The sequence below is a fragment of the Mus caroli genome, unplaced genomic scaffold (assembly GCF_978045245.1).
Source record: "Mus caroli unplaced genomic scaffold, Mus_caroli_1 scaffold_5, whole genome shotgun sequence".
NCBI lineage: Eukaryota > Metazoa > Chordata > Mammalia > Rodentia > Muridae > Mus > Mus caroli.
Genome location: NW_028227260.1, coordinates 31,345,846 through 31,371,361, shown reverse-complemented (window position 1 = coordinate 31,371,361; position 25,516 = coordinate 31,345,846). Strand labels below are relative to the sequence as shown.

At 36.7% G+C, this 25,516-nt stretch overlaps 1 protein-coding gene across 1 annotated transcript in view; it reads left to right on the top strand.

Annotated features, from left to right (window-relative positions):
* Positions 1 to 22,664, top strand: part of Il1rapl2 (interleukin 1 receptor accessory protein like 2) — a 664,928-nt gene extending 642,264 nt beyond the window's left edge. Inside the window, exons 8-10 of the mRNA XM_085838339.1 lie at positions 3,963 to 4,106; positions 10,440 to 10,610; positions 21,967 to 22,664. Coding sequence (XP_085694465.1) covers positions 3,963 to 4,106; positions 10,440 to 10,610; positions 21,967 to 22,664 — 1,013 coding nt within the window. The remainder of the gene's footprint in view (positions 1 to 3,962; positions 4,107 to 10,439; positions 10,611 to 21,966) is intronic.
* The last annotated feature ends 2,852 nt before the right edge of the window (positions 22,665 to 25,516 follow it).

The window sequence follows — 25,516 nt, the reverse complement described above, 5'->3', positions numbered from 1 at the left end:
TGCGTTAGCCTATTCCCTGTCTAGCAAGAACCATTCCTCATAGCTGTTAAATTCTATGTGGTCTCACATAAGAAAACAAGTAAAAAGATTCTTTCCGGCCTCGAAGAGGGTACTTGTCCCCAAATCCTAATACTATTGCTCAAACTTAATACTGTTTTAACACACAGTGTTTTGTCTAATGCTGGGAATCAAACTTGGGACTCTAAAAAATGCACAGCCACTGAGCAATATCCCAAGATCAACAAACATGACTTTTGAGAAGATGCCAACATTCGGGTCCCCGAATAAGTCCCCTAGCCCATTAACTAATGTTTGTTAGAGAAACAAGCTCCAACATTCACACACACACACACACACACACACACACACACAGGACCACACCCTGTTCCCTTGTCTCTTGTCTTCACTTGCTATTTTTCCCATACTAATATCTGACCTTTGTTTTCACACTGAAGAAACAGATGGGCTCAAACTAAGAAGATATGAAAGAACTGTACATACACCATGAGTATCTACAAAAAGTTATAACTACTCAAAAGTCTCCTCCCTGGCTACACTTATCCTGAGGAAGTATTTACAAGACACAGACCAAAATAAATGACTCTCAGCTTCTCAGTCAGGAAATGTCTTGAAGTACAGATCCTGCTGTGATAGAAAATGGCAAATGCAAACAGAAGACAAAAGAAAGCCAGATGTCATTTGGCTGGTGGCAGTTTTACTCTCTGATTATAGGATGGATGTTTCTCTTTTGATAAGACTGCCTTAGCTGAATCAAAGAATACTTGTTGGGTCTCAGAGTCAAGGTTCACAGTTTTCAACTTAAACAGCCACCATTATGTAATATTTTTCAGAGGCATTTTTATAAAATGGACCCCCCAAACCACAAAGGTTCTTTTCACACCCCAATGTTCTTCCATATATTTACTGCTGACATGGATGCCTGCTACTCGCAAGCACAAATTGTTCATGCTGCTGACGTTTCCCAGGTCCCTAACAGCAACTGTACTCTCTAAATAACATCGACCTTGTTGGGAAAGTTTCCATTCAGTGACTTTGAAAACAGTTGAGAGCTGTTCTGGCCAGAGAGGAAATGGAAGAGAAGGAGAAAGGGGGAGGGAGAAGAAGGAGGAGAGAGGAAGCACAAGAGGGAAGAAGATGAAGAACAAAAGAGAGAGACATGCAAACATTTACAGATTAAGTTGAACATTTCTTAAGGTTAAAAAAAAAAGAAAACAAAGCAGGGGTGGGGGGTGGGGATGGGAGGAAGACAATCAATGAGGTAAATTGAAAGATTTTCAGAGTAACAAAGAAACATTTATTGTTTCCATCCCAGCAGTGGCCATTTACAATGTATTGTTGATGGAACCTGGGGAGGAAACAAGTGAAGAGTGCCTTTTGTTTTCCAGTATAAATTTGTTATGGAAGGGAAGCTTGTTTTATCCTCAGAGTGAGGTAGGGAGTCGTTCATAGGACACCAGTTTATGAGACAAGAGGCATACTTAAATGTGTGATAGGATTTATGGTTTTGCCTAAAATGTAGGGCCGTCATTTCAAACTGAGTTCCTCTTGTAGCTGGTAGGCGGAGATACTCACTTCCCATACCTACTCGCTCAGTCCCCTTGGACTGTCCATTATGGGCAGTTTCTCCTTCACAGCAACTCCCCTCTCTTCCCCTTTCCACCATGCCTCATTTTGCCTTAACGCGAGAAAAGTTGCTTTTATTTCCATTTCCACTCTGTGAGTTATTTAATCAGTTGCATTGTGTCCAAGTCGACTTCCTTGGGAAAGCTTCGTTCTTTCATTTGCTAGAAAACTTAATAGTTTCCTTCACATGTGGAACCCCTATGAGCCCCCTCCTTCCATGACTACAGCACTTTTCAGTGTCCTCTTCAAAGCAGCCTGTGAGATCTCCCCAGCCTACCTCATTGTCACTAGGAATTACAGTCTGTCTTTGTTCTTTGGAACCAAATAATGGGAAACAAATCCTCTACAAGTCACAGGGTCCAAGGAAATACCACCATTTCCATAGAAGAGCATGTCGATGCCTTCCCATTATCACTTCTGTGTAGAGTAGATAATGCTGGGGTGAAACAAAAAGAGTCTTGAATTTGAATTTAGGAGACCACAGTTCTTATCTTATTTGAGACAATTTTACATAGATATCATTAGAAAACTGATTTAAAATACTGAGTCTCAAATTTGACATGTATAGATTTGGTTAAAAATTCTTGTGTACAAGAATATTTACAAAGTAAATAACAGGTTGGGCATCTATATTCTATAATATAATCATACATTTTATAAATTATAATGTGCTAGATGGATTTTGTTACATTGACCATGACTTATGTTTCTTTATTTTCTTTTTTTTTTTGTTTTTGTTTTTGTTTTTGGTTTTTCGAGACAGGGTTTCTCTGTATAGCCCTGGCTGTCCTGGAACTCACTTTGTAGACCAGGCTGGCCTCGAACTCAGAAATCTGCCTGCCTCTGCCTCCCGAGTGCTGGGATTAAAGGCATGCACCTCCATGCCCGGCTCCATGATTTATGTTTCTTAAGCAATGGTCTTACATAAAGAAAAGAAACATTACCAAAGAACGGTTGTCTGTGTTTCTCAAGAGTCATAGCCAACTCAGAAATTTGAAAAGGCCTACCCTTCGCATCTGACTGATGCCAACCACAGTCAGAAGCAACTAATATGCAAAATAAAATGTCATTTCCCTTGCCAGTGTCTAGTTACATGGTAAGCTGAATTAGTAGTAATAGAGTATTTGCTTGATAATTACTGAATTAGATTAAATGGAGACCACCTAATCTTATAGGCAATTTCATTTAATTATGATGAGACCAGTTGATGTTCTTGTCGCTCAACAGCAAATATTTCTCTTTCCCAGGCTCTCTCAGATTTAGCATTTCTCCTTTAGAAAATGCTAAACTCAAAATCTAAAATATCCTTTGAGTTCTAATTTTTATAATTTCCATGATACTATCCATTTATTTTTATGATCATTCTAGATTTGTTAATATCATTAATTAAGCTACAGATAACCCACTGTTCTCTGAGCCTGGGAGACATTATTGTCTCATTCCATTATGCGCTGATTTAATTATCCCAACTCTCAGAGTTCCAGGAATGCCTCAGTGGAAAAACTTAAGTACAGCGTACTTTGGTGTTGGCCAAAGAGGCTAAGTGACTAACCTAGATTTCTCATGCACTTTTTGTTCCGCTGGGTATATTATATCACAAATATATTATAGTAATTTATTCAAATAAGTGTGGGGAATGGATAAGTTAATTTCCCCCACTTAGTGTGTATTAGATTATTTTCTACTGAGGTTAAATGGAACAGTTAAATCTTGCAAGCTCATTAAATTTTATTTGATTCTGAAAGTAATTTTGTAATGTTATTCTATAGAAGAATAGAACCTGTGATCTGAGAAGTACAGAAGATAATATCACTAAACCAACAAGATATTTTAACAGAAGCAACAAAACATTATCCATGAATCCAAAATATAGGAACTTTAATAGTTCCCTAATATAAAATAATAATAATGTATGATATATTCATAATATATAATATTTATAATTTATAAACAAAAATTTCTAATAAATGCCATATATTTATTATATAATAAATAATAAATAAACATAATAATGATATTAAATAATAATAAAATAATTTTTAAATGTATGTGAAAATGCAATATTTTCTAAATTAATTCGGATCTTAGTATTTCTTTTATGATATGCTTCCTACTTATAATGGTATATTGCTCAAAGTTTCAGAATATAGTTAATTTTATCAAAATATGACTCATGCTAACATAGCAAGATGAAAACGCACAAGATATTCTGAAAAGAAAACCAGAATGGTTAGTATGTCTCCTACATAGAGACTCGAGGAGAAATTCAAAGTGTTACTGATTTAATTACCTCTTCTTGTTTGTTTTGTTTACTTCAGATTTAATATACAAAATTGAGCTTGCAGGGGGCCTAGGAGCAATCTTCCTGCTACTTATACTGCTACTGGTGGTCTACAAATGCTACAACATAGAACTGATGCTTTTCTACCGACAGCGTTTTGGAGGTGATGAAACTACTGATGGTAAGCCATCTCCTTTCCCCAAACTCAGTTAATAGACAAAATTGATGGGTGACCATGTAAAGTCAATTTCTATTATTAAGAAACAGAAACTAAAATATTTAGGGTTAAAGGATTTTGACATGTACAACTTCATCTCAACAACCTAGAGAAAGTGTATTTGTGAAGAAAAACATGAATATACAACTGTGGATAAAGGATACAATGCGTTATTTTATCTTATTCATACAATCCTCCTATGTTGGATATTATTTCTAAATAAAAATCTTAACAAGATGTTTCTTGATCTAGACTCAAGCAATCACGATGAAAATCCTATCCCACAAGAATAAATTTACATGTTATCTTTGTCTAGAAAATTAAAACTTAGAGGTCATTTTTACCAATTGCTATCATAAAGAAAGCAAACAAACACTCAAAAATGTTTTTAAAGTATGGACATGTTCCTTTAACAGCTCAACGAAGTACATGAACCTACATATTTTGAATATTTTTTGTGCCATTCTGAAGATGACTCGAAAGATACAAATTTAGAGTGTGTCAGAGTTTGAATATGTGGCAATCCCCCACTAACTTATAGGTATGAATACTCAGTACCTGGCTTGTAGTGTTGTTTTAGGCGGTTGTAAGAACCAAAGGAGGTATGACCTAGCCGGAGGAAGTTCATTGCTAGTGAAAGAACTTATCTAGGCATCAATTCCCATCTGTGATCTCTGCTTCCTTGCCCCCCCCCCCAAAAAAGGTAAGCGATCTTTTTCCCAAGCCATGAATTGCACCACACTATCTCCATCATAAAACTAAGACAACATACATTTTCACATGTGACTTTTCTCAGGTATTATGTCATAGCAATGGAAAAGGTGTCTAAAGTTGTACCTTATAAATTTGGTATATTTGCTCTGCATGACTTTTAGAAATCATATAGATTAAGTATCAATAGGTTATTTTACTAAGCCCTACTCTCTGAACATTTAGAAATGCTTTAATTTTTTTCAGAAGAAAAATTGATATTTTTTGGCTTTATATTTTATTTTTTATTATTTCAAACAATTTTTTTTTCTTTTTTTCTCTCTCTTTTTTTTTCCAGAGTTGAGGACTGAATCCAGGGCCTTGCGCTTGCTAGGCAAGTGCTCTACCACTGATCTAAATCCCCAACCCCTCAAACAAGTTTTAAAAATAAGTATATTTGACCATATTCTTCCCTTCCCTCCAAGTCAAACTGCTATATTTTTTCAATCAGCACCCATAAGAAATCATGTTATATCATTATATATATAATGTTTTCACTACCCAACTACTATAAATCTTGAAAACATAGGTAGAATGCCATTGGTAAGTTAATTTTTTAAACAAAACACACTTCTCAGTCACCTTTAAAGATGGGCTTAAAGACGTTTAGTTTACTGAAATATTGATTTTTGCTGTGTGTATATGTAGTGCATGCATATGAATGTGTGACTGAGCATGCCCATGTATACACAGGATGAGGCAAGGGGAGGGCACCTTACATCACTCTCTGACTTTTTAAAGATGTCTCTCACTGTCTTAGAAGCATTTCATTTCAGCTAACTTAACCGGCCTCTAAGTTTCTGGGATCTTCTTGTCTCTTCCACCCCAAAGAATACTAAGTATAAAAGCAGAGATTCCATTTCACATTCAAATGCTTGTACATCAAGCGTTCAAGCAAATGCATTTAAATATCCTCTCTGAAAAATACATTATATGATTCCAATGTCAGCCTATATGCTACCAAATTCTTTATTATTTCATATATTTGAATATCTCATCAACACAAATTAGTTTTTCTGAATACTTTTTTGTTGTGTTTTCTCTTTGATTATGTATATATATATATATATATATATATATATATATACACACACACACACACATACAATATACATAGATACATATTGTGACTGTTTTAGTTAGGGTTTCTATTGCTATGATAAAATACCATGGCAAAGAGCAACTGGAGAAAAGAGTTGGTTTCATCTTTTAAGTATCAGATCCCAATCTATTACAGAGAGAAGTCAGTGGAGGAGCTCAAGATAGGAAACTGGAGTAAGGAACTGAAGCAAAGACAATGGAGGAGTGCTGCTTATCGGCTCGATCTTTGTGGCTTGCTGAGTGTCTTAGTTAGGGTTTTACTGCTGTAAACAGACACCAAAACAAGTCTTATAAAGAGAACATTTAATTGGGACCGGCTTACAGGTTTGAATGTTCAGTCCATTATCATCAACATAGGAGCATGGCAGCATCTAGACAGGCGTGGTGCAGGTTTAGCTGAGAGTTCTAAGTCTTCATCTGAAGGCTGCTAGTAGAGACTGACTTCCAGGCAGTTAGGATAAGGTCCACACCTACAATAACACACCTACTCCATCAAGGCCACACCTCTAAATAGTACCACTCCCTTAGCCAAGCATATTCAAACCATGACACTGAGCCTGCTTTCTTATAGGACCACCTTCTCTGTAATGGTACTGTCCATCGTGAACTAGAGTCTCCCACATGAATTACTAATTAAAAAATAATATCCACAGGCCAATCTAGTGGAGGTATAGTCTCAGTTGAAGTTTTCTCTTCTCAAAAGACTCTAGATTGTTCTCAAGTTGACAAACACCTACCCAGGACTGTGACATTATACATACATTTACAGGTTCTTTTTAAGATTTTTAATTTTGTATATGCATTTGCATTTATGTATGTAGGTTAGTACACGGGTGAGTATGAGTGCTAGATTAGCATACATATGGAGATCATAGAACAGCCTCTTTTATTAACCCTCGGGCACTTTCTACATTTTCTTTGAGGCATCTCCCCTGCCACGTTACTACCACTGGGAGTAGGAACATAGTTTGTATGTGGGTTTAGGGGAATTGAACTCAGGACTTCATGCTTTCAAGACAAGCAATATACACATAAACATACATACATGTATGTGTGTGAGTGTTTGTGTGTGTGTGAATTTCATAAAAGGTTTTATCAAAAGGTTTTGTTTTATAAAATAGAATTTGTCCAGCCAGCGTTGACCACCCCCCCCCAGCCAATTTTAATTTATTTTGTTTCAACCCATCATAGATTGCTTCATTTATTTGGCCGATGAAGTTTGCAATAAGTATTTGAGTCCCATTCTCTTATAGTTTTCCTTGAGATTGATACTGTATACACATGCACATAAATTAGCTTACTGGCTATAAAATAATCAACAAGTCTCCGGGGTTTTGCTCCCTTTAGAAGCTAAGGGCTTAGAACTGAGTTCCATGGAGCTGCAGGAGAACAGGGCTGCACAAACAGGAATGGCTTCCTGATGATGAGCACAATTAAAATTAGATTTTAAAATATGGAAGGACAGGTGTGACAACAAGAAAATTCTTCCACAAATAGTCTGGTTGTCTTTGCAACTTCTGTCTTCATTAGGAGGAGCATAGCTTTGGTGACCAGTGTGCCAGCCGCCCTTCTTCTAACGCCTTGTCTTCACTGTTATCGATTTTCTGCTTCCACAAATAAGTGTCGTCAGCATAAGTTAGCACTGAAGACTCATTAGTGTTGTCTAGAAAAATGGTGTCACTGGACTGCCTCTTGGTTTTCAAACAATTGTCAAGCCTGGCTGTTAACTTTATTTGCATCATGTTGATGCCTTTACTCTATTCATCTTGTCCTTCTTTGTGAGCAACAGCTGTGGCTATTCATGAAAATTTCTTGGCTCTCTGCAGAAGGCTGAAGTGCCTTTTAAAGCTGTGGCATCTGAGTCATTGCTGGCTCACTAGCTGGCATCCTAAAGTTTTTGAGACATATGACATGGTAGCTCTGGGAGTGCTTTTCCTACTCCAGCCGGCTAGAATAAGTTTGCCACCTTTTATCCACCTTGTAGGGACCTAACTGAAACCAACGCACCATCTTCCCGAATGCTAAGTAACACTGATTATCCAGCTCTCCAACATTCAAACTCAACATTCAAACATTAACATTCCAAAAAAAACCATAAATATTCTTTGTTATAACTGCTTCAGTGTATCAAAATAGAGAGATCGTTTACTAGGTGAGCATGTATGTATAGAGCTGTAACACTAGAGCAGAGTAAAGCAAGTAGAGTTAGTACCAGATATATGTTGAGTTTCAGCATGATCAGAAAGTAAATCACCATAGTCTGAACAAGCAATGGGCTAAGGTTCTAAAAGTTCTCATAAGGTAGGTGATTGATAGAGTCAGGTTCTCACTAATGATGGCTAAGCACACAGTAGAAGCTCAACAAATCACTGATGAATATAGTAAGATGTGGTTCAGTTTAGGTAGGTTTGTGAGATGGGAAATGAAGGTCTGGTCTGACAAGGGAGTTTGAGGCAGCAATACTATCTACCAAGAACAGTAAAATATATCCCGCTCATAGGAATAGAGCGTTTTGTCCTTTGGACTGTTTTATTCTTCCAGCTGTGCATCATCGGCAGCTTTGAGTCCCAGGTGAGTAATTATAGCTCGAGAAAGTCAGGGGCCTGCAGGTGCATCCTGTGCTTGATTGGAGCAAGGGCAGAGGTGCGAGCATTTCCAGGAGGTTCTTACATTAGCATTGCTGAAGAACATTTTCAATTCCAAGTAGAGTTTTATGTATAACAATGGAATGTGTCCAATTTGCAAGCCAAAAGATCTTCTCAACCATCCAGGACAGTATTTTGGGGGGTTCATGTGCTTCTAGACAATCAAGAATCCTAAGCAAGGTTTATAAGCCTTTTATAGTTATCAGTCATTCTAAAATGTATTAAACTGTTCTCCTTGTCTCCTGTTCTGGTTATTGATGTTAAACTTCACCATCTTAACATCAATAACCAGAGCTCATTTCATTTGGAGGTAGCAAAGGGTGGAATTGTACAAAGATTGGAACACAAATCCTGTATTAGAAGTTTCAGGAAGTTCTACCTACTCCAACAATATGGCATGTACATCTTTCTTTATACCTGTAGTTTATACCTCCACTCAGCCACTAGGACCAAAATATTAATAATGGAATAGGTTAGTAAATGTCTATTTTATTTTATAAACTATCTTATGATAAAATCTTACCTTACATTCTAGGCCGGGCGTGGTGGCGCACGCCTTTAATCCCAGCACTTGGGAGGCAGAGGCAGGCGGATCTCTGAGTTCGAGGCCAGCCTGGTCTACAGAGTGAGTTCCAGGACAGCTGGGCTACACAGAGAAACCCTGTCTCAAAAAAAAAAATCTTACGTTACATTCTAATCAGATATGTTTAGTGGAAAATATTGATGTCTTTTAGAAATAAATGCTTACCAGTCTTTCAAAAATCAATGTTTTCAAGAAACTGTTCTTAGTAAGCATTATTAGTTAATCTTGGCCTTATGCTTACTGAGCTAACTTTTAAAAAGTTCTTTGCATAAGAGAATTTTGAGCATACAACAACTTTTCTGATCAGTTCCTACTAAAATATATAAGGACTAACTCAATAGATAGCTCTGTTGTTTTGTGTTAAAATGCACATATACTTACACAATTGTACTTTAGACAGACTGGCTCTGAGCCAATATAGCAAAAGAGGCTAAAGTAAGCTTAAAAGGTACAGTTAACTCCATGACTAAACATGTGAAGAGACAACCTACTGTGGCCATATTGGAAGGAGGGATATTTTGAAACAAAGGCTTCTTTGGGAAGTTGTGTCAAATTACTTGGCTGAACAGCACTAACAGGCAATACATTTGTATAAAACCCAGCTGCTGTTTCTGCTATTTGGTAATGAACTGCTTTTTGTATATGAAGATGATGACACTAACCAACTGGATGTATGGCATATGCTAAGTACAGTCTCTAGGAGTGAAGCTGGATTACTTCAATCTTCCACAGTTTAGGGCCCAGCCCCTTTTGGATCTCATGCACATATTTGTGCAAACGAGGTATGGTCTGTGACTAAGTGGCACAGCCAAACCAACTGGCACATGAGGCACTTGAAGGCTTCACATCCATGACTCTGGCTTATTTAGTCCTGCATTCAAACACACTGAGATAATCAGTTACAGACATCATTGAATATCACAAATGCAGAGCCTCACCAAAAGGCACGAATAATAAATCTTTGTTCTCTTCTGTCCTGACTGTAAGGAGCCCAGTTCATAATTGTTTTAGTTCATTTCATGTGAAATACTTTTGTTTAAATTGACAACATTACCTATAACAACACATGAATTCTTTTTCCAATTATTAAAGTTAAAGTTAAAAAGTTAGTCACTAATTTCAATGTTTATTTCTGCTCGTTAATTATCATAGACATCAAATAATATTCAAAGGAAACCTTCTAACACTTTTTTATTGTTGATACTGTTGCTCTTTAAGACAACAAGGAATATGATGCGTATCTCTCTTACACAAAAGTGGATCAAGATACTTTGGACTGTGACAATACTGAGGAAGAGCAATTTGCTCTTGAAATACTGCCGGATGTCTTAGAAAAACACTATGGATATAAACTCTTCATCCCAGAAAGGGATCTGATTCCAAGTGGAAGTAAGTAACTTTGCATTTTGTATTTAAAACGTTCCATTTCTTTTAGCAACTTCTATGGAAGCAAGCATGCCTCAAAGCCAACAGTTTAGAAAATTGTTTCTCGTAGTAGATGGATTTTTTCCCCTCAAATTCAAATTGCTCCTGTGTATGTTGTGACTTTAGAGCATCTGAAGCTTTATAACTTAAGTCTGTTTATAGAAGTTATACCATTAGTGTGGTATTTATTATATTGCTTTAATTTTTGAGATAATAATGACACTTCATTTAAAAACAAATTGTAAACTTCAGCAAAAGTTGCTTCAGTGTACTGCAGTTCCAAAGCTGGACTACTATCATTGTGTTTCTACTTATAACTACAATAAATGTCACTAATAACTTTGAATCTTTGCCTTTCATCCTTGTTATTCACTCTGCCTTGTCACTCATTCACAGTCTTATGGAAAAATCCACTTTTAAAGGTCTATGACGCCACTGGGAGCAGTATTTTCTGTATGTATTTAGTATTTAAATAAATTTTAAGATGTGCCAGACACTGTAGGTTTGAATGCTACTTTTCAGTAATGTTACATATTGAAAGCTACCCTTGAGCTTGCAGAGTAAATCCAGTTTCGAGTAAAAATGAATGCTTTGTTCTTGTTAAAAAAACAAAAAACAAAAAACAAAACAAAACATGTGCTTTGTTCAGAACACATACACGGTAAAATATAAGGAGAACCGATGCCTAAGAGATTATCCCTGCCCTCAAAGAGCTTTTAAAAATAATATTGAGGGAAAAATCAAGGGACTATAACATATTTGAATGTGTGTCTGTTAAAATTCTTAAAATGCTAATTTATACAATATGATGTTTACAAAATAAAAAGCTTTCTCTTTAGACGTGGTGGCATTTAAGATAATTTCACATATGTTATCACATTTCAAATTTATCTTTGTGTGTGTGTGTGAATGAGAGAGAGAGAGAGAGGGAGGGAGAGAGAGAGAGAGAGAGAGAGAGAGAGAGAGAGAGAGAATGTTTATGTGCTGATCTTCCAGATGAGGAAACAAGGGCTCAAAGAAGCCTGAGATGGCATGGCTGTCAAAAACAGAGCTAGAAATAGACGATCAACTTCACTCTACTAGACCATGCCATTCCTCAATCATATTTATTCAAATCACCATCAGTTCATTGTGCTCATTAAGCTAACAAGAGACAAGCAGGAACCAACTGTGTTTTGATTATTTCCCTTTTTTTCTTGAGTGCATTTATTAGTATGTACATTTAGTGCACATTGCGTGATCAAAAGAAAACAATATACACAAGCCCATTTCCTTTCTCAGTTAAAATGTCTCCCAGTTCATTCTCCCCATGGTATCTCTATTCATTTGTTGTGATTTCATGACTTGAATTGCAATTCTATAGCAATCGAGTGCCAAAGAAATATCCTAATGCCACAGAGTCATTTTTATGCCTCAATGTCTTTCTCCCAAATCATGTCCCTTGTGTTTGTTTCATTCTCACTTCGACTGTGATAGCTTAGACACTAATTTTAGTATTCCAACAGTAGTAATTATATTTCTATTTCCTTTTACTTTCACTGTTCCACATAATCCATTAATATGTGCACATTCCCCAAAAGTGTCAAAGCAGTGTTTGACAAACTTTGATTTTTTTTTTTTAACTATTTCCATCAGGATAGAATGCACAAGCCTTCCCTAAACTCATTTGTAATTGGCTGCTCACCTGCATTTTTCTCTCACCGACCATTTTATTTGCTACCTACCATTACCTGTACTCAAAGTCTCCACTCTATCCAAGTTATGCCTACGATATGTATTGTGTGCTCCTGCACTGTTTTTGTTCACATTTGCCTTATGTGCCTTTGAAGACTCTTGATTATTTTCCATATCCGTTAATAATAATAATCTCTCCAGCCCTCAGTTCATGCTGGATATATACTTTTGACCTTTAGACCAATGCTATTATATTTTTTTGGTCTTATAACTTTCGGTAGCTCTCCATTTAGTTTTATATTACCAATATCATTATAAGTCCCTTGAATAATACAGTGTATTTCATTTATCTTCATAATAGTATTGTGATTATGAGATAATATTAAGATTAAAGTGATCGGGTGCCTCATAACTATTGATTTTGTTTCAGCAGTGTTAGGTTAAGAGAAGAAAAAGAAAAAACAAGAAAAGAGAAGAGAAGAAAAGAAAAGAAATGAAATGAAACAAGAACTTTACTTTTTGATTTTTTGTTTTAAAAAGGTTTATTAATTATTTGAAATTTTGATCATATCCTTTCCCTCTTAGCCAGCTACTCCCAGATTAGTGTACTAAACCAGATGTCTAAAATATGTGTCACTCTTGTGCTCAATGTTACAAGCCTGAATGTATCCGGGTGTTCCATCTAGGACGTGGGTGCTGTTGGCACTGGAAATGTCTGTAATGCCTCAGAACTCAGCTCTAGGGGCTTATGTTCAGAGGATTACACATCAAATGCAGCAGCGAGTTGATAGTCCATAGACTATCATTTTCATAATTTTTGAGATTTCAGTCATCAGAATGGCTGGAGACATGACCCAGGGTAGATGGTACAGGGTAGATGGAACAGAGGAAATTTCTTTTTCACTGCCAGCCATTTGAAAAACTATGCAACTTTTAGATGCAACCACTGGAGGGTGTTTGCTTTTAATCCTTCCTTCCTGAACTAGGGAATTCATGTTCTCTGAATGCCGATTTGCGAGTATAACCTGCAGCAGTTCTTTAAAAGGCTCTTTGATAATTTTTCTTTTCCATCAACATTTTGGTGCTAGCTGAGCAGTCACCATGTCACGATTAACGAGTTTTTCCTTGGCATTTTTAGCACGCATTCAGGAAGTCGATGAAGTATATGAATAATATACTTGATTTACACATGAATGACAGAGTAGAACATTTTGGACTTGGTGTATGCATGTTATTAAAGAAGCCTCTGTGGTCTGAATTTGCAGCCATTGGTACAGATTTAACAGGTTATGCTATATAAATAGAGACGCATTCCTGTAGGGGGAGGGAAACCTAGTTACAATATTGTAAGCTGCTTTTGTCCCTTATATCTCATTTAATGCATGTTGACCTAAGACTATTCCTTTCTTCAAAAGTAGCAACAAGGCCTTTGAGGACTATAAATGCAAACTTGATACGATCCTTCTTAATCTACAATAACTCTTTATGAATCAAATGTTTCTATCTTTCATGTATGTTCAGTCATTGTTCTCTGCCTTTCCCACAGTACCCCACAAAAGCCCATCAACTCAAAATATTTCTGCAGAATTTTTACAGTGCATGAATCTCAGTCTCAGTCTCTCTTGTTCTCTCTCCCTCCCCTTCTCTCCCTTTTTCCCCATTAAGAATTCTCAGAAAGCTCAGATTTAAAGATGTTGATCTTCCAGATGAATCGGTGTTGTCTATATTCTTTTACCACATGCCTTTTGAGAAATCGTTGTTGTGTGGCTGCTATGAACCGTAGAAATGAGAATACTTGAAACAAACATTTTCCCTAAATGCTGAGACCAGGTCTTCAGATTTGGGACATTATTTTCCTGGCAATAACTATGTTTCCATTCTTGAACCAGTGGCCAAGATCTTCTTTATGTTTTCTCAGGTTAGGTGCCTAAATGTGGCAAGAATTTGTACTTTCCAGTAAGTTTGGTCTATTTCTTCCCAGACTAGAAACATCTGTCCCTAGAACAGTGAAAGCAACTTTGTTGCCAACAAGCATCTGTATGTCAGAAGTGACAAGCAACCAAAAGAAAGCCAGATAGAAAACACCCTACTCAAACTGCCTAAAGACACAAGCTAGAGAAGTAGAGATTTTCTCACCCTTGCAGCTGCTGAGTTTTGTGGTGTAAAGTACCCTACACAGAGCACATTGTGTTCATGGGGCCTAGTGGATCCTTGAGGAATGAACAGATGTGCTCTGAAGCTGACATGTGACCAACAAAACCCAGCTGTGCAACTGAGATCTTGAAATTGAGGACATTTTTGGATGAGGACCATTTAGCCTTTCGGACCCATCTTCTCTCAGAGTTTCTGCACATAATATGAAGCATAAAAGTATAAAAAGTTATGGAATCAGACTGAAGTCTGCTGGTTAGAAAAGGACAAGACCATTCTAAGACAAAGAAATAAAATGGAAGAATCTATCCTACAGTCCTTATTTATCTTTAAAAGACAAAAAATGAGTTCCTTAAAAATTTATGTACAATATTTATAAGAGTTATGTCTCAAGCTGATTCTAGAAGTAGCTTTGAACAAAACTATAATTGTGTGAGTGGCACCTTAAAGAAGAAAGAAAATTCTTCATAGGCACAAGCTCAATTTCCCCCTTTTATGTATAGAAAGATTTGGAAGATCTCTACACGAGCTATTTATGCATGATTATGGCAGAGAAAGACACGAGTGAGGGAAAGATTATTATGCATATGACTGAACATGCCCCTTGAGTTTATCTCTAAATTCGACCTCAGATGTCTTTTTTTTTTTTTTACTTGTTTTCATGCCCACATTTCTGTGAAGTTCTCTTACGCAGGAATCCTAGCTCTTTTTCATGAATTTCACAGGAAATGTTACTCTTCTTTCATGTATGTGTTACCCTTTCCTAATCTTCAGGCTTTTAATGACTAGGACTGGCCATGTAATAGTTCTGACAATGAAATGACAAATGACTAGAGAATCCATCAGCTGTCAGGTGATCCCTAGTGACTTCTGAAGTGAGGCATGCAAAAATATTTTTGTACAACGGCCCTGTAAGTAGTCACTGCCAATGGTCCCTAGAATCGCTGAACATATTGGACACAATTCAAGCAAGTTGTCTTTGGGGAGTAATAAAATCCCTTTCCAGGCAATCTAATGTCTGTGACCTAAAAAGTGTGAGGCAGAGGTGACATGTACAACCAATGAAATTTAAAACATTGTTTGAAATTTACTCTCCTGGAGTAAAATTAGGTGTCTTGACAATTTCCTTCATGCTAGAGACAATCAAGAGCAGAAATTGTATTCTAATCATCTCAAATTTTGCTAAGGTTAAATGGACTAGTTTTCTCATCAACATTTGAGGTAGAGGTTAGAATCCATTGTACAGGATTTTAATCAGCAAATGAAGAGTTTAAAGCACAGACATGTTTTAAATCAAATGAGCAGGATAAAGTCTTGGCACTTAAGGAAAACAAAACAAAACAAAACAAAAAAATCTCCATAAGCAGTAATAGCTTTGTTCCAGAGTCAGTAAGGTGACACTATCGTGAATTAGTTACATATGCATGTTTCTAGGACTGTTAAGTTCTCAGAGAAGAGGGGGGAAGGAAGACAGAACATGAGCATTCTGCAGGCCTGTTACGCTCCACTTTATCTTTCTCTAAGTTGTCTTCAAATGTGAAAAGGTGAAAGACAACAGGATGTAGAGACCATTCCCACGGGTGAAATACAAAAGCATGTCTGAAGAACTCGAAGAACTTGCTACCAGAAATAAGGCCACCAAATTCAGACATGTAAGAAAATAAAGTTTCCCTCAACACAGAAGCTCGCAGTAAAATCTAAGTTAAGTGTCAATCTTCCCACTAATCATATTTCATGCGATTCTTACACTTGTCAGTCAAGAATGAACTTCCTGCTGCAGAAATGCAACCCTGCTATCTACTTAAGGACTTGAGAAATGTAGGGAAAGGGGAAGCTTTTGTAGGGCACATAGTATCACACATGGGAAGCACAAGTGTCTATAGTATTATACACATGCACCTGGTCCCAGGAAGATGGTACAATCTGTCTCTGTAGGAATAAAGGACAGAATCCTACAACTGTCAAAGGGGACTCAAGATGCCAAAGCTTTCACATCAGTCAATGTACAGTCAACCTGTATGACAATTCTGGTAGTATTTCTTACAACCATCTCAAATCCAAATAATACCTTCAACTAAACGGTAATAAAAATTATCTCCCTAGAAGCCTCTTGGTATGACAAGGGTCTGAAATTGTTTTCCATCATAAGAATATAGGTGTGAAAATATGTTTCTTTGTTATATAGGAAACATACAGATTTCTAACTTGATGTATTAACCTGTATTTTTATAGATCCTTTTTGATGTTCATCAGTTAACTAATGTTCACCAAAAACTGATGCAGTATTATATGGCTTGATGCATCCCATCTCACTCTAATGATATACCTTGGTGTAATAGGTGTACCTAATTATGACTTTAAGCATACCCAAATCCTGTCTTTTAAATCTGGCAGAGTACCAAATTATTCTATGCCTAGACCCTATATATTTGATTTTTTTAACTTAAAAAATATGCCATATACTCGGATAATAACTTCAATATAACTGAAAGTACAAATACAAACAAAATTACAATACCTAATTAATCAGTTTGCAAAGTCATAAGGTCAGTACTCAGAAGGTTGACCACGGAAGACTCTGCTAATATGGAGTTTTATTATCTCTCTCCATCTACAGCCATCCCAAAGCCTTGAAGTGCAAAGGATACTGAAGTCTTCAAAGCCATACATATTCCTCTAGATGCAGTTAATTAGGACTGCTATTCTTTCTGTTTCTATTTTGTTTGTGTTTCCCCTTTCATTATGCCCTTTGCTTTATTAAAAACAAGCATAATTGATGTTCCCATCACTTTTCTTTAATATAATCCTACTTCTATAAATAAGTGCACTTTGGTTTTCTTTCAAAAAAAAAAAAAAAAACTCCCGAAAGGAATTTTTAAATCCAATTTACTATAATTTTAATACGGTTTTAGAAAGTCACATTCCTTGATTTCCACCAATAATGATGTTACCAGCATATACACAGCCAAAGGAGGATCTAGTGACATGGCATTGTCTTTGATAAGGTGTTGCAAACAGCCAATCCCTGGATGAAAAGGGAGATGCTTCTTGACATTGGCCCATTGAATGAGGATTTTTTTTCCTACCCTAACTTAAGCTCCTCCATCAAAATTCCACTGAAGCCTTTTTTTTCTTTGCCTAGTTGTGAAGGTCTTGAATAGGTCAAATGTGCTTGGATTCTCTCTGTGTTCTCATACTCTCGAGAGAAATGAGGTTTTCACCACAGCCTGCTTTGCTCTTCTCTGCCATCAGAAGTTAGGTAAAACCAAAAGGTGCAAAAAGACATGGCACCGTGACCTTTTATTGAAGGGGTAATTATATGTGTTTATGGGGAAGCATCTTTTAGGGAATTTTTCCCTACTCCATTGCTAAATTTGTGTGAACAAGTCAGGGTAAGATGTAGTGAGTATTCATATGTTCTGAGGATTTGGGGGATTTTTTTTTGAAAAATGTTTCTTTATTATCATGTTGTGGTAACAAGCTTTGAAATACATTTTCTGAAGGCTTCTAAAATGTCTCCCACAAAACCACAGCCTACCAGGGCAAGCCTGACTGCCTGTTGGAGACTGTGTTTTGAACCGGCAATGTTATAACTTGATACCTGTTTCTTCTTAGTTTATTTGGAACTGTTCCAAACCTAACCACACTGCCTGGTCTGTAATTCAGGTGCGGCAAATCTTCTCTATAAAGGTCAAGTTAGTAAATATTTTAAGATTTGTGGATCACATATGCTCCCCCTTGCATCATGTTCATCTTATTCAACATCCAAAAAAATGACACTTTCAAAATGTAAAAAAAAAAAAAAAAGTCACTCTCTGTCCATGAGTCTGTCCATAGGCTACCCAAAACCAGGCCCTGGGTTTTAGAAGATCTAGTTTAAAATCACAGTCATTAAATATCGATATACCACCCTGAGGTCAGGGGTGAATTACCTTGAGCACTTGCTTCATATGTAGAGCCAGTCAACAAGGACTCCCTGGCTAAGTCCTAACATGTAAATTATTGGGACCATGCTCTTTGTTTCTTCTCCATTATATACATTTTTGCAAGGCCATTAGATTCTTGGGTTTTTTTCCTAAGGGAAAAGAGAAAGGCTAAAAGGAAAAGGGGAACCAAGAGGAAGAGGGGGGAGGGGCAAGAAAGAAATGAACGAACCGGAAAGCAGTGAAAACAAATTAAAGAAAGAAGGAAAACTCGGAGCTTAAAAGGAAAAGCTAGAAAAAGCAGAAACGAAGAAGAAAGGCAAAGCAAGTGGTTGAAAGAGGTAAATGAGAGAGAGAGAAGGGAGAAAAACACAGATTGAGCCAGACTGTGAGAGCAAGAGCACAGGCTCGCCTTCTTTTCCACAGAGCCAGGCAGCTCTTAGCGGCACCTCCCCAGCTGCTTTCAAACACTGAGGTTGCTGCCCAGCCACTGATCACCATCCCAAGAAGTGAAATGTGGGCTTCACATCTGAAAACTTCCACTTGCTTTTTCACCAAATGAAATGGAACACAGAATTCAAGGTCCAAGCAAACGACTTGTGTTTTCTTTGGGACACTTGGGCTATTTCTACTCAGGGAAAATTTTGATGTACTGTCTAACTCCAGTGCATATGATTAATGTATATATAGGGCAAACCAGGATAATTCCATTTTTTTTCTTCCACAGCAGGTTTTCAGCCCGAATTATCTGGATGCTTGCCTCAACTCTCCACTAGGCTTTGCCAGGATAAGCAGAGCCAATGTAGTATGCCGGAGACTGGGAGCACTCCCTCTCTCCAAGACTCCCTTCAACACCCACACCCTGTGCAGCTGAGCAGAGTGTGAACTGTCCTAAGAAATTTCTTCTGGGGGCAAAAGTTTCCAAGATGCCCCTAAATCTCTAAATGCATTCTGCTTAGCTGTTAAAAGGGAAAACATAATAGATATGTGAACAGGGAAAATTATATTAATGGGAAAAATATTGTACCCTCTTCCTTTATTTCCCATCCCAGAAAGAGACCATCAAAGCAAAAGTCTATGATAGATCAATTAAATCATTTGCTGATTGACTTGTAATGTATCTTTATACCTAAATATATAGATATAGAGTTTGCTTTAAAAAAATATGACTGGGCACTTGAGAGCCTTTTATGAGACATGCAAGTGGAGTCACGGAAATTATCTTTATGACTTCTGCTGTCTCTTCTTTCTGACAACTGCTGTTTCCTCTTGAGATGACAGGAAGTTTTGCAGAGTTCATTATCCCCCTTCTTCGATCACTTGGCCCAGCCATAACAATTGTCTGTAAGCATCTTTTTTCCTGCTCTAAGTAATTACTTTTTAACTAGTTCTTGAAGAAATTCACATGAGATGTGATCATATCCACCAACTTCCCACAACTCCGCCCAGATTTCTGTTTCTATAAGTGTCTTTAGAATATAGCCTGACATAAAAAAAAAATAGTGTTCATCTTGGGAGTGTATTTACTGTGACTACTACAAATGTTTGTACACTACTTTTTAAATTTTCAAAGACTGAGCTGCACTTGAGGAGACAAGATAATTAGCGAGGTTGAGTCTTGGAGAAGAAATTATACCAAACATTTCTACAAATTTTCAATGAATGTATGAATATCTCCACTTGATAAAAGTATGTCCTTGTGTATCTTTTCACCACTACCAATGATTCTTAGCATGGGATTTGTTTTGTTTTATTTTTTGTCTTGCAGAAAAGGTGAAAAGAATCATAGTAAAGATGCATGATAGTTTATTTTACTGTAGCTCACAAATCCAACTTCTAATGATGAAGCTTCCCACATAACTTTTCTTTTCTGGAGCAGATAGTAAGGAAGAAAATAAAGAGTCAGAGCTGTTGATACATTGGGACAGTGCCTTTCCACTCTAGTGAAACTTTCCACCTTTCCTTCCATTTTGTTTCATCAAACCTCTCAGTGACAAATCTTCCCACTGCCCTGGATGTAGTGGTTTTGGCAATTACATTGCCAACTTTTCCTTGTGAATAGATAATCTCTAAAGGATAACACTAAAAATTATTGAGAAGTTGCATCCCAACTTAGTGGGTAGCCTCATCCTCTAACATACTGTCAAATGTACCTACTGCATGAGAACATACTGAAATAGATTTATTAAGATAATTAAATAATTATTAATCTTTTAAAAATAATTAACAAGAAATCGTTAAATGGGCAATTTCATGTATTTTTGAAGGTTTATTTTGTTGTTGCTGCTGCTGTTGTTTATCAGCGGAGTGCATAGAAATGTTGCTCATTGTTGCTTTTGAAAGCTTTCCCGCTGCCAAGTGGTGAAAATATGATCCTGGAAAAAAGAAGGTCATCTGAAAAATGTGCATCTGTGGAATAAGTTTCTCTTTTCAAATGGCTTGTACCAAGCTGTTTGATGTCCCCCATGCTATGTGCCGAATGTGACCGTTCAAAAGCAATCAGTAACCTGGGCCAGATTCGAGGTGACAACTGTTGCTATGCTTCTGTAAGCACTGCTTCTGCTAAAACATTAGTACATTAGACAGGGCCCTGAGCTCTGCTTAGTAAACACTGCTTTCTGATGCAGCGCCTGTGTCCGAGTCTCCATTTGTTAACAACGCACGTGTGTATAGGCTTTACTTTATGGCAGATGAGACTGTGAGAAGTGGGATTTCTGAAGGATTAATGTATGGGATAAACAAACCTAGAGGTAATTGAGTCGTGTCCTATCATGAAGAAAGCCATAACATAGTCACCTCACTTTCTGAGTTACAATACAAAGTAATTTCTAAGTATCTAGCCTTCTTCCCCCTCTACTGCTAATTCCAATCTCCATTCTTCATTCTTAAAGCAGTAGAATGTTCCTACTTAGCTCATGAACACCAATCACTTCCCTATCTATTGGTTTGAAGGCCAATGTTAGTCCCAATGTTGCAAATGGCAAAAGGTATTCTGATACAGCAGGGAACCATGATTCTAAAAGAGATCACCAACCATCTTTCTCACAACCTCTCATGTTGGTAACACACACATAGCTTCCATAATATTTAGCAGTTGAAATAGGGGTCGTGTGCACCATTATTATTTTTTGCTAAAAATTATAAAGAGAAAACCCAGAAAGAAAAGAAGAAGCACACCAAAATCAAGAGAAAAATAACTATTTGTTAAACGGTTTCTTTTCACCTCTCATCAACTGGTTAATGACTTGTTCACTTAAGAGTACTAACTATTGTGGAAGTTTGCCTTGAGTTGAGGGATTAAATAAACCAAAAGTGCTGAACTACACCTGAACTCTGAAGAAGCAAAAGTGTGTGTCATCAGTACACTGTAAGTAATGATAAGGCTACGAAAAGGATTTACCCAGGTGTTTATAATTTCTTAACTGTTGCAGAAATGGTTTTTCTTTTTTGAGTATGCAATACAAAAGAGAAACTATAATGGACTTTACTTAAAGCCTGGGTCTAGAATGCAAGCCTAATGCTTTAAAGACAATGTCTTTGTTTTACTCTTTCTCTCTTTCTGTGATTTATAGCATATATTGAAGATCTCACAAGATGTGTTGAGCAAAGCAGACGACTTATTATCGTGCTAACTCCAGACTATATTCTCAGACGGGGATGGAGTATTTTCGAACTGGAAAGCAGACTCCATAACATGCTAGTCAGTGGAGAAATCAAAGTGATTTTGATTGAGTGTACAGAATTAAAAGGGAAGGTGAATTGCCAGGAAGTGGAATCACTAAAGCACAACATCAAACTTCTGTCACTGATCAAGTGGAAGGGACCCAAAAGCAGCAAACTAAATTCTAAGTTTTGGAAGCACTTAGTGTATGAAATGCCCATCAAGAAAAAAGAAATGCTATCCCACTGCCATGTTCTAGACTCTGCCGAGCAGGGGCTTTTTGGAGAACTTCAGCCTATACCTTCAATTGCCATGACGAGTACCTCAGCCACAATGGTGCCATCGCAAGCTGATCTCCCTGAGTTCCATCATTCAGATTCGATGCAAATGAGGCACTGTTGCAGAGGATACCAACACGAGATGCCAGCCAACACCCTGTCAGTACCCTCCTTAGGCAACCACCACACTTACTGTAACTTACCACTGACACTACTCAATGGACAGCTACCCCTTAATAACTCCTTAAAAGAGACTGAGGAATTTTCACGGAACAATCCCCTACTGCCATTAACATCCAAAGAGCTTAGCTTCACCAGTGATATTTGGTAGCAGAAAACAAACAAACAAAAAATCTCAACTCCTCAGAACAGCTATATGAGAATATAAAATTTCGGCTACAGTGAGAATAAATTACACCTAAGAACATTGAGGTGCTGAAAATGTGAAGAAAAAGGCACAACAATCATGTTTGTACTTAAATATTTTTTATTTACATTTATAGAATAGTAGGGGAATAAAAGGTCTTGCTTTTGTAGTGTGGCACCTTGTCACAATGTACAGATTTGATTTTTTTTTTTTCTGGAAAAAAATTGAATTGTGTCCTTTTCAAGTAGGTTTTATGGCACCATATGGACTGCCCATACTTAGCATTTAAACAGTATTTTTCATAAAAAATAATAAGAGAAAGAAAGACAGACAGACAGACACACAGAAGGAAGGAAGGAAGGAAGGAAGGAAGGAAGGAAGGAAGGAAGGAAGGAAGGAAAGAAAGAAAGAAAGAAAGAAAGAAAGAAAGAAAGAAAGAAAGAAAGAAAGAAAGAAAGAAAGAAAGAAAGAAAGAAAAACTTGAAATTTTCACTGAATTTAAAAAGTCTGAATGAAGGTTTAAGGGAAAAGAGAACTTCTATAAAGTAACTGAAAGCGTCTGAGAATTGTACAGGAACAAAACAGATCGAGGCAGCCAATTGGAAGACTATCCAAGAAGATCTGTTGAGAAAATGATGGAAACATTTGCATCTTCTTCAATATAATAGACAACTCTTGTAGACTAAACCAACAGCTTGTAACAATAGCTTTTAATTCTCATAGACAAGCACATCAACTGTACTCAACCTGGTAGGTAGGCCAACTGTGCACATTTCTTCATCAAATGAATAGATAGATGTAAGATCTTTAAAAATGATTTTTAGTAAAACTTATGACTTTCTGTATCATTAAAAAAACATTTTGCAACTTTAAAAAATACATCTTAAAGTGCACAATATATTGTTTCTGTAAACTTTCACATTTAGATGTGGATTTTCCCCCAAACACTCTTACCATCTTCTCTAAGATTTATGTGAAGATGTAGGCATTGCCCTACATGTTTTTCAGCCTCATTGCAATTGAGCTTAAATATATATTGACTGCAAATGTTTGCAGTTGAAGAGAAGTAACGACTATTCAGAAATGTAGAGCTAAGTGAGTTGAGTTTACTAGTGGTAGAGCAGTGACTGCAGACTTGCTCAATTGCAGCATAGTTGTGAAATAGACTATTCTGTACACTATATGCACAAGGCTCCCACAGAAGTATCTCTATTCCTGGTGCTTCACAGAATATAGTTAATAGACTGAGCTTGTCCATCTTCATACAGAGACTGGGACTGCACTATATCATACATCATTGTGAATAACCTATTTCCTGATGGATGTATGGAACGTATCCCTCTTCTAGGATTCATTGTGGATCATGACTTTTTATCACTTAATTTGGTGTCCTCTCCCACCGTATACCTGGTGGTGGTGGGGATCAACTGCTTAACTGCTTCTCAAAGTTGATTCAGAAATTGTACGAATGGTTCTTACAGAAAATCCTTGTACAATTATGAAGAAGGATGATATATACAATGTGTAAAAATTAAGACTTTGTTTACCCCTTGTGATTGTGAGACCCAAAATTATTATCAAATAGGAGAAAATACGCTTTGACGATTTGTCTCTAATTGCTTTCCATGGTTGCTTCCCTGTGATCCATCAGTGATGTGAAATTACCTATTTCTCTGTTGCTTTTCTACATATTATCTGTTCAGAAAATCCATTTTTGGACCAAAACCTTGGAAGTTTCACAGTGATACATGTTTACTTCACAGAGAGACATCAGTTGCTCCTTTGAAAAGTCCTGTTCACCATATGTGGGTATTTCATAGATGTGTTTTTTTTCCCAAGAATAGAAACTTCAGAAAAAAAGCTATAGGTATTTCAAACTGAAAATCTATCAATTCTGAAGTGTTTTCCAAGTGTTATAAAGTTGTATTTATTCTGGGTATTCCTTAATGCTATGTGTAATGACTAAATTAATAATCTGCATGAAATGAATGGTACATGTTTTAAGTGGACAATTGTACTTTTTACTATTTTATTTTTCACAAAAATCTAGATGAATTCAAATAGAATGTTCAGTCATATTTTTAAACTAATAGTTCTGTATTGAGCATGCCAGTTCTGAAAATATAACGTGGGCCTCTCTACTTCCTTTATTTACAATGATTAAACGTGGGTAGCAATTTGAGTTGGCTGGCCACAATGTGTCCCTTCACTGCTTGTAGGTACTCAGAAACACAGCATTCACACTTGTGCTGGGGAACTTGACAAGAAACCTTTTCTACCATTTTCAGGAAATAATGTGTACACTATCTATAAAAATTTATTTCTAGATGGAAATTCAAAATTTAATTTTCATCTGAGTTTTTTTAAGAGATATGACCCATAAGGGTATAAGACATGTTTCATCTAGAACAGAATGTATGTTTCCAGTTGCTTTTACAGTGAAGACTTTTCCTTTCCAGCTTGTCTCTGAATCTTGGAAATCCAGGAAAGCTTGGTTACAACTAGTCCTTACACACTCAAAACAAATTTATTCTTTCTTATTAAGTTACTGCATGCAAATACACATTTACCTATTGAATTCTAAAGGTGAAACCTTCTGAAAACCAAATGTAAATGATAGATATGTAGAAATCAAAACATTCCATTGAGAATAAACACTACTCAAGGATATTATACAGACAGCATGTTCGTCCATTCCATTTTAGCAAAATATGACTTCTAGATGGGTTTAATAAACATGGTCCCCGGTCTAATCAGAGAGATAGCAATATAGCTGTGTAGTTTCTGAAAATATGATATCACTCGCCACTACTTCC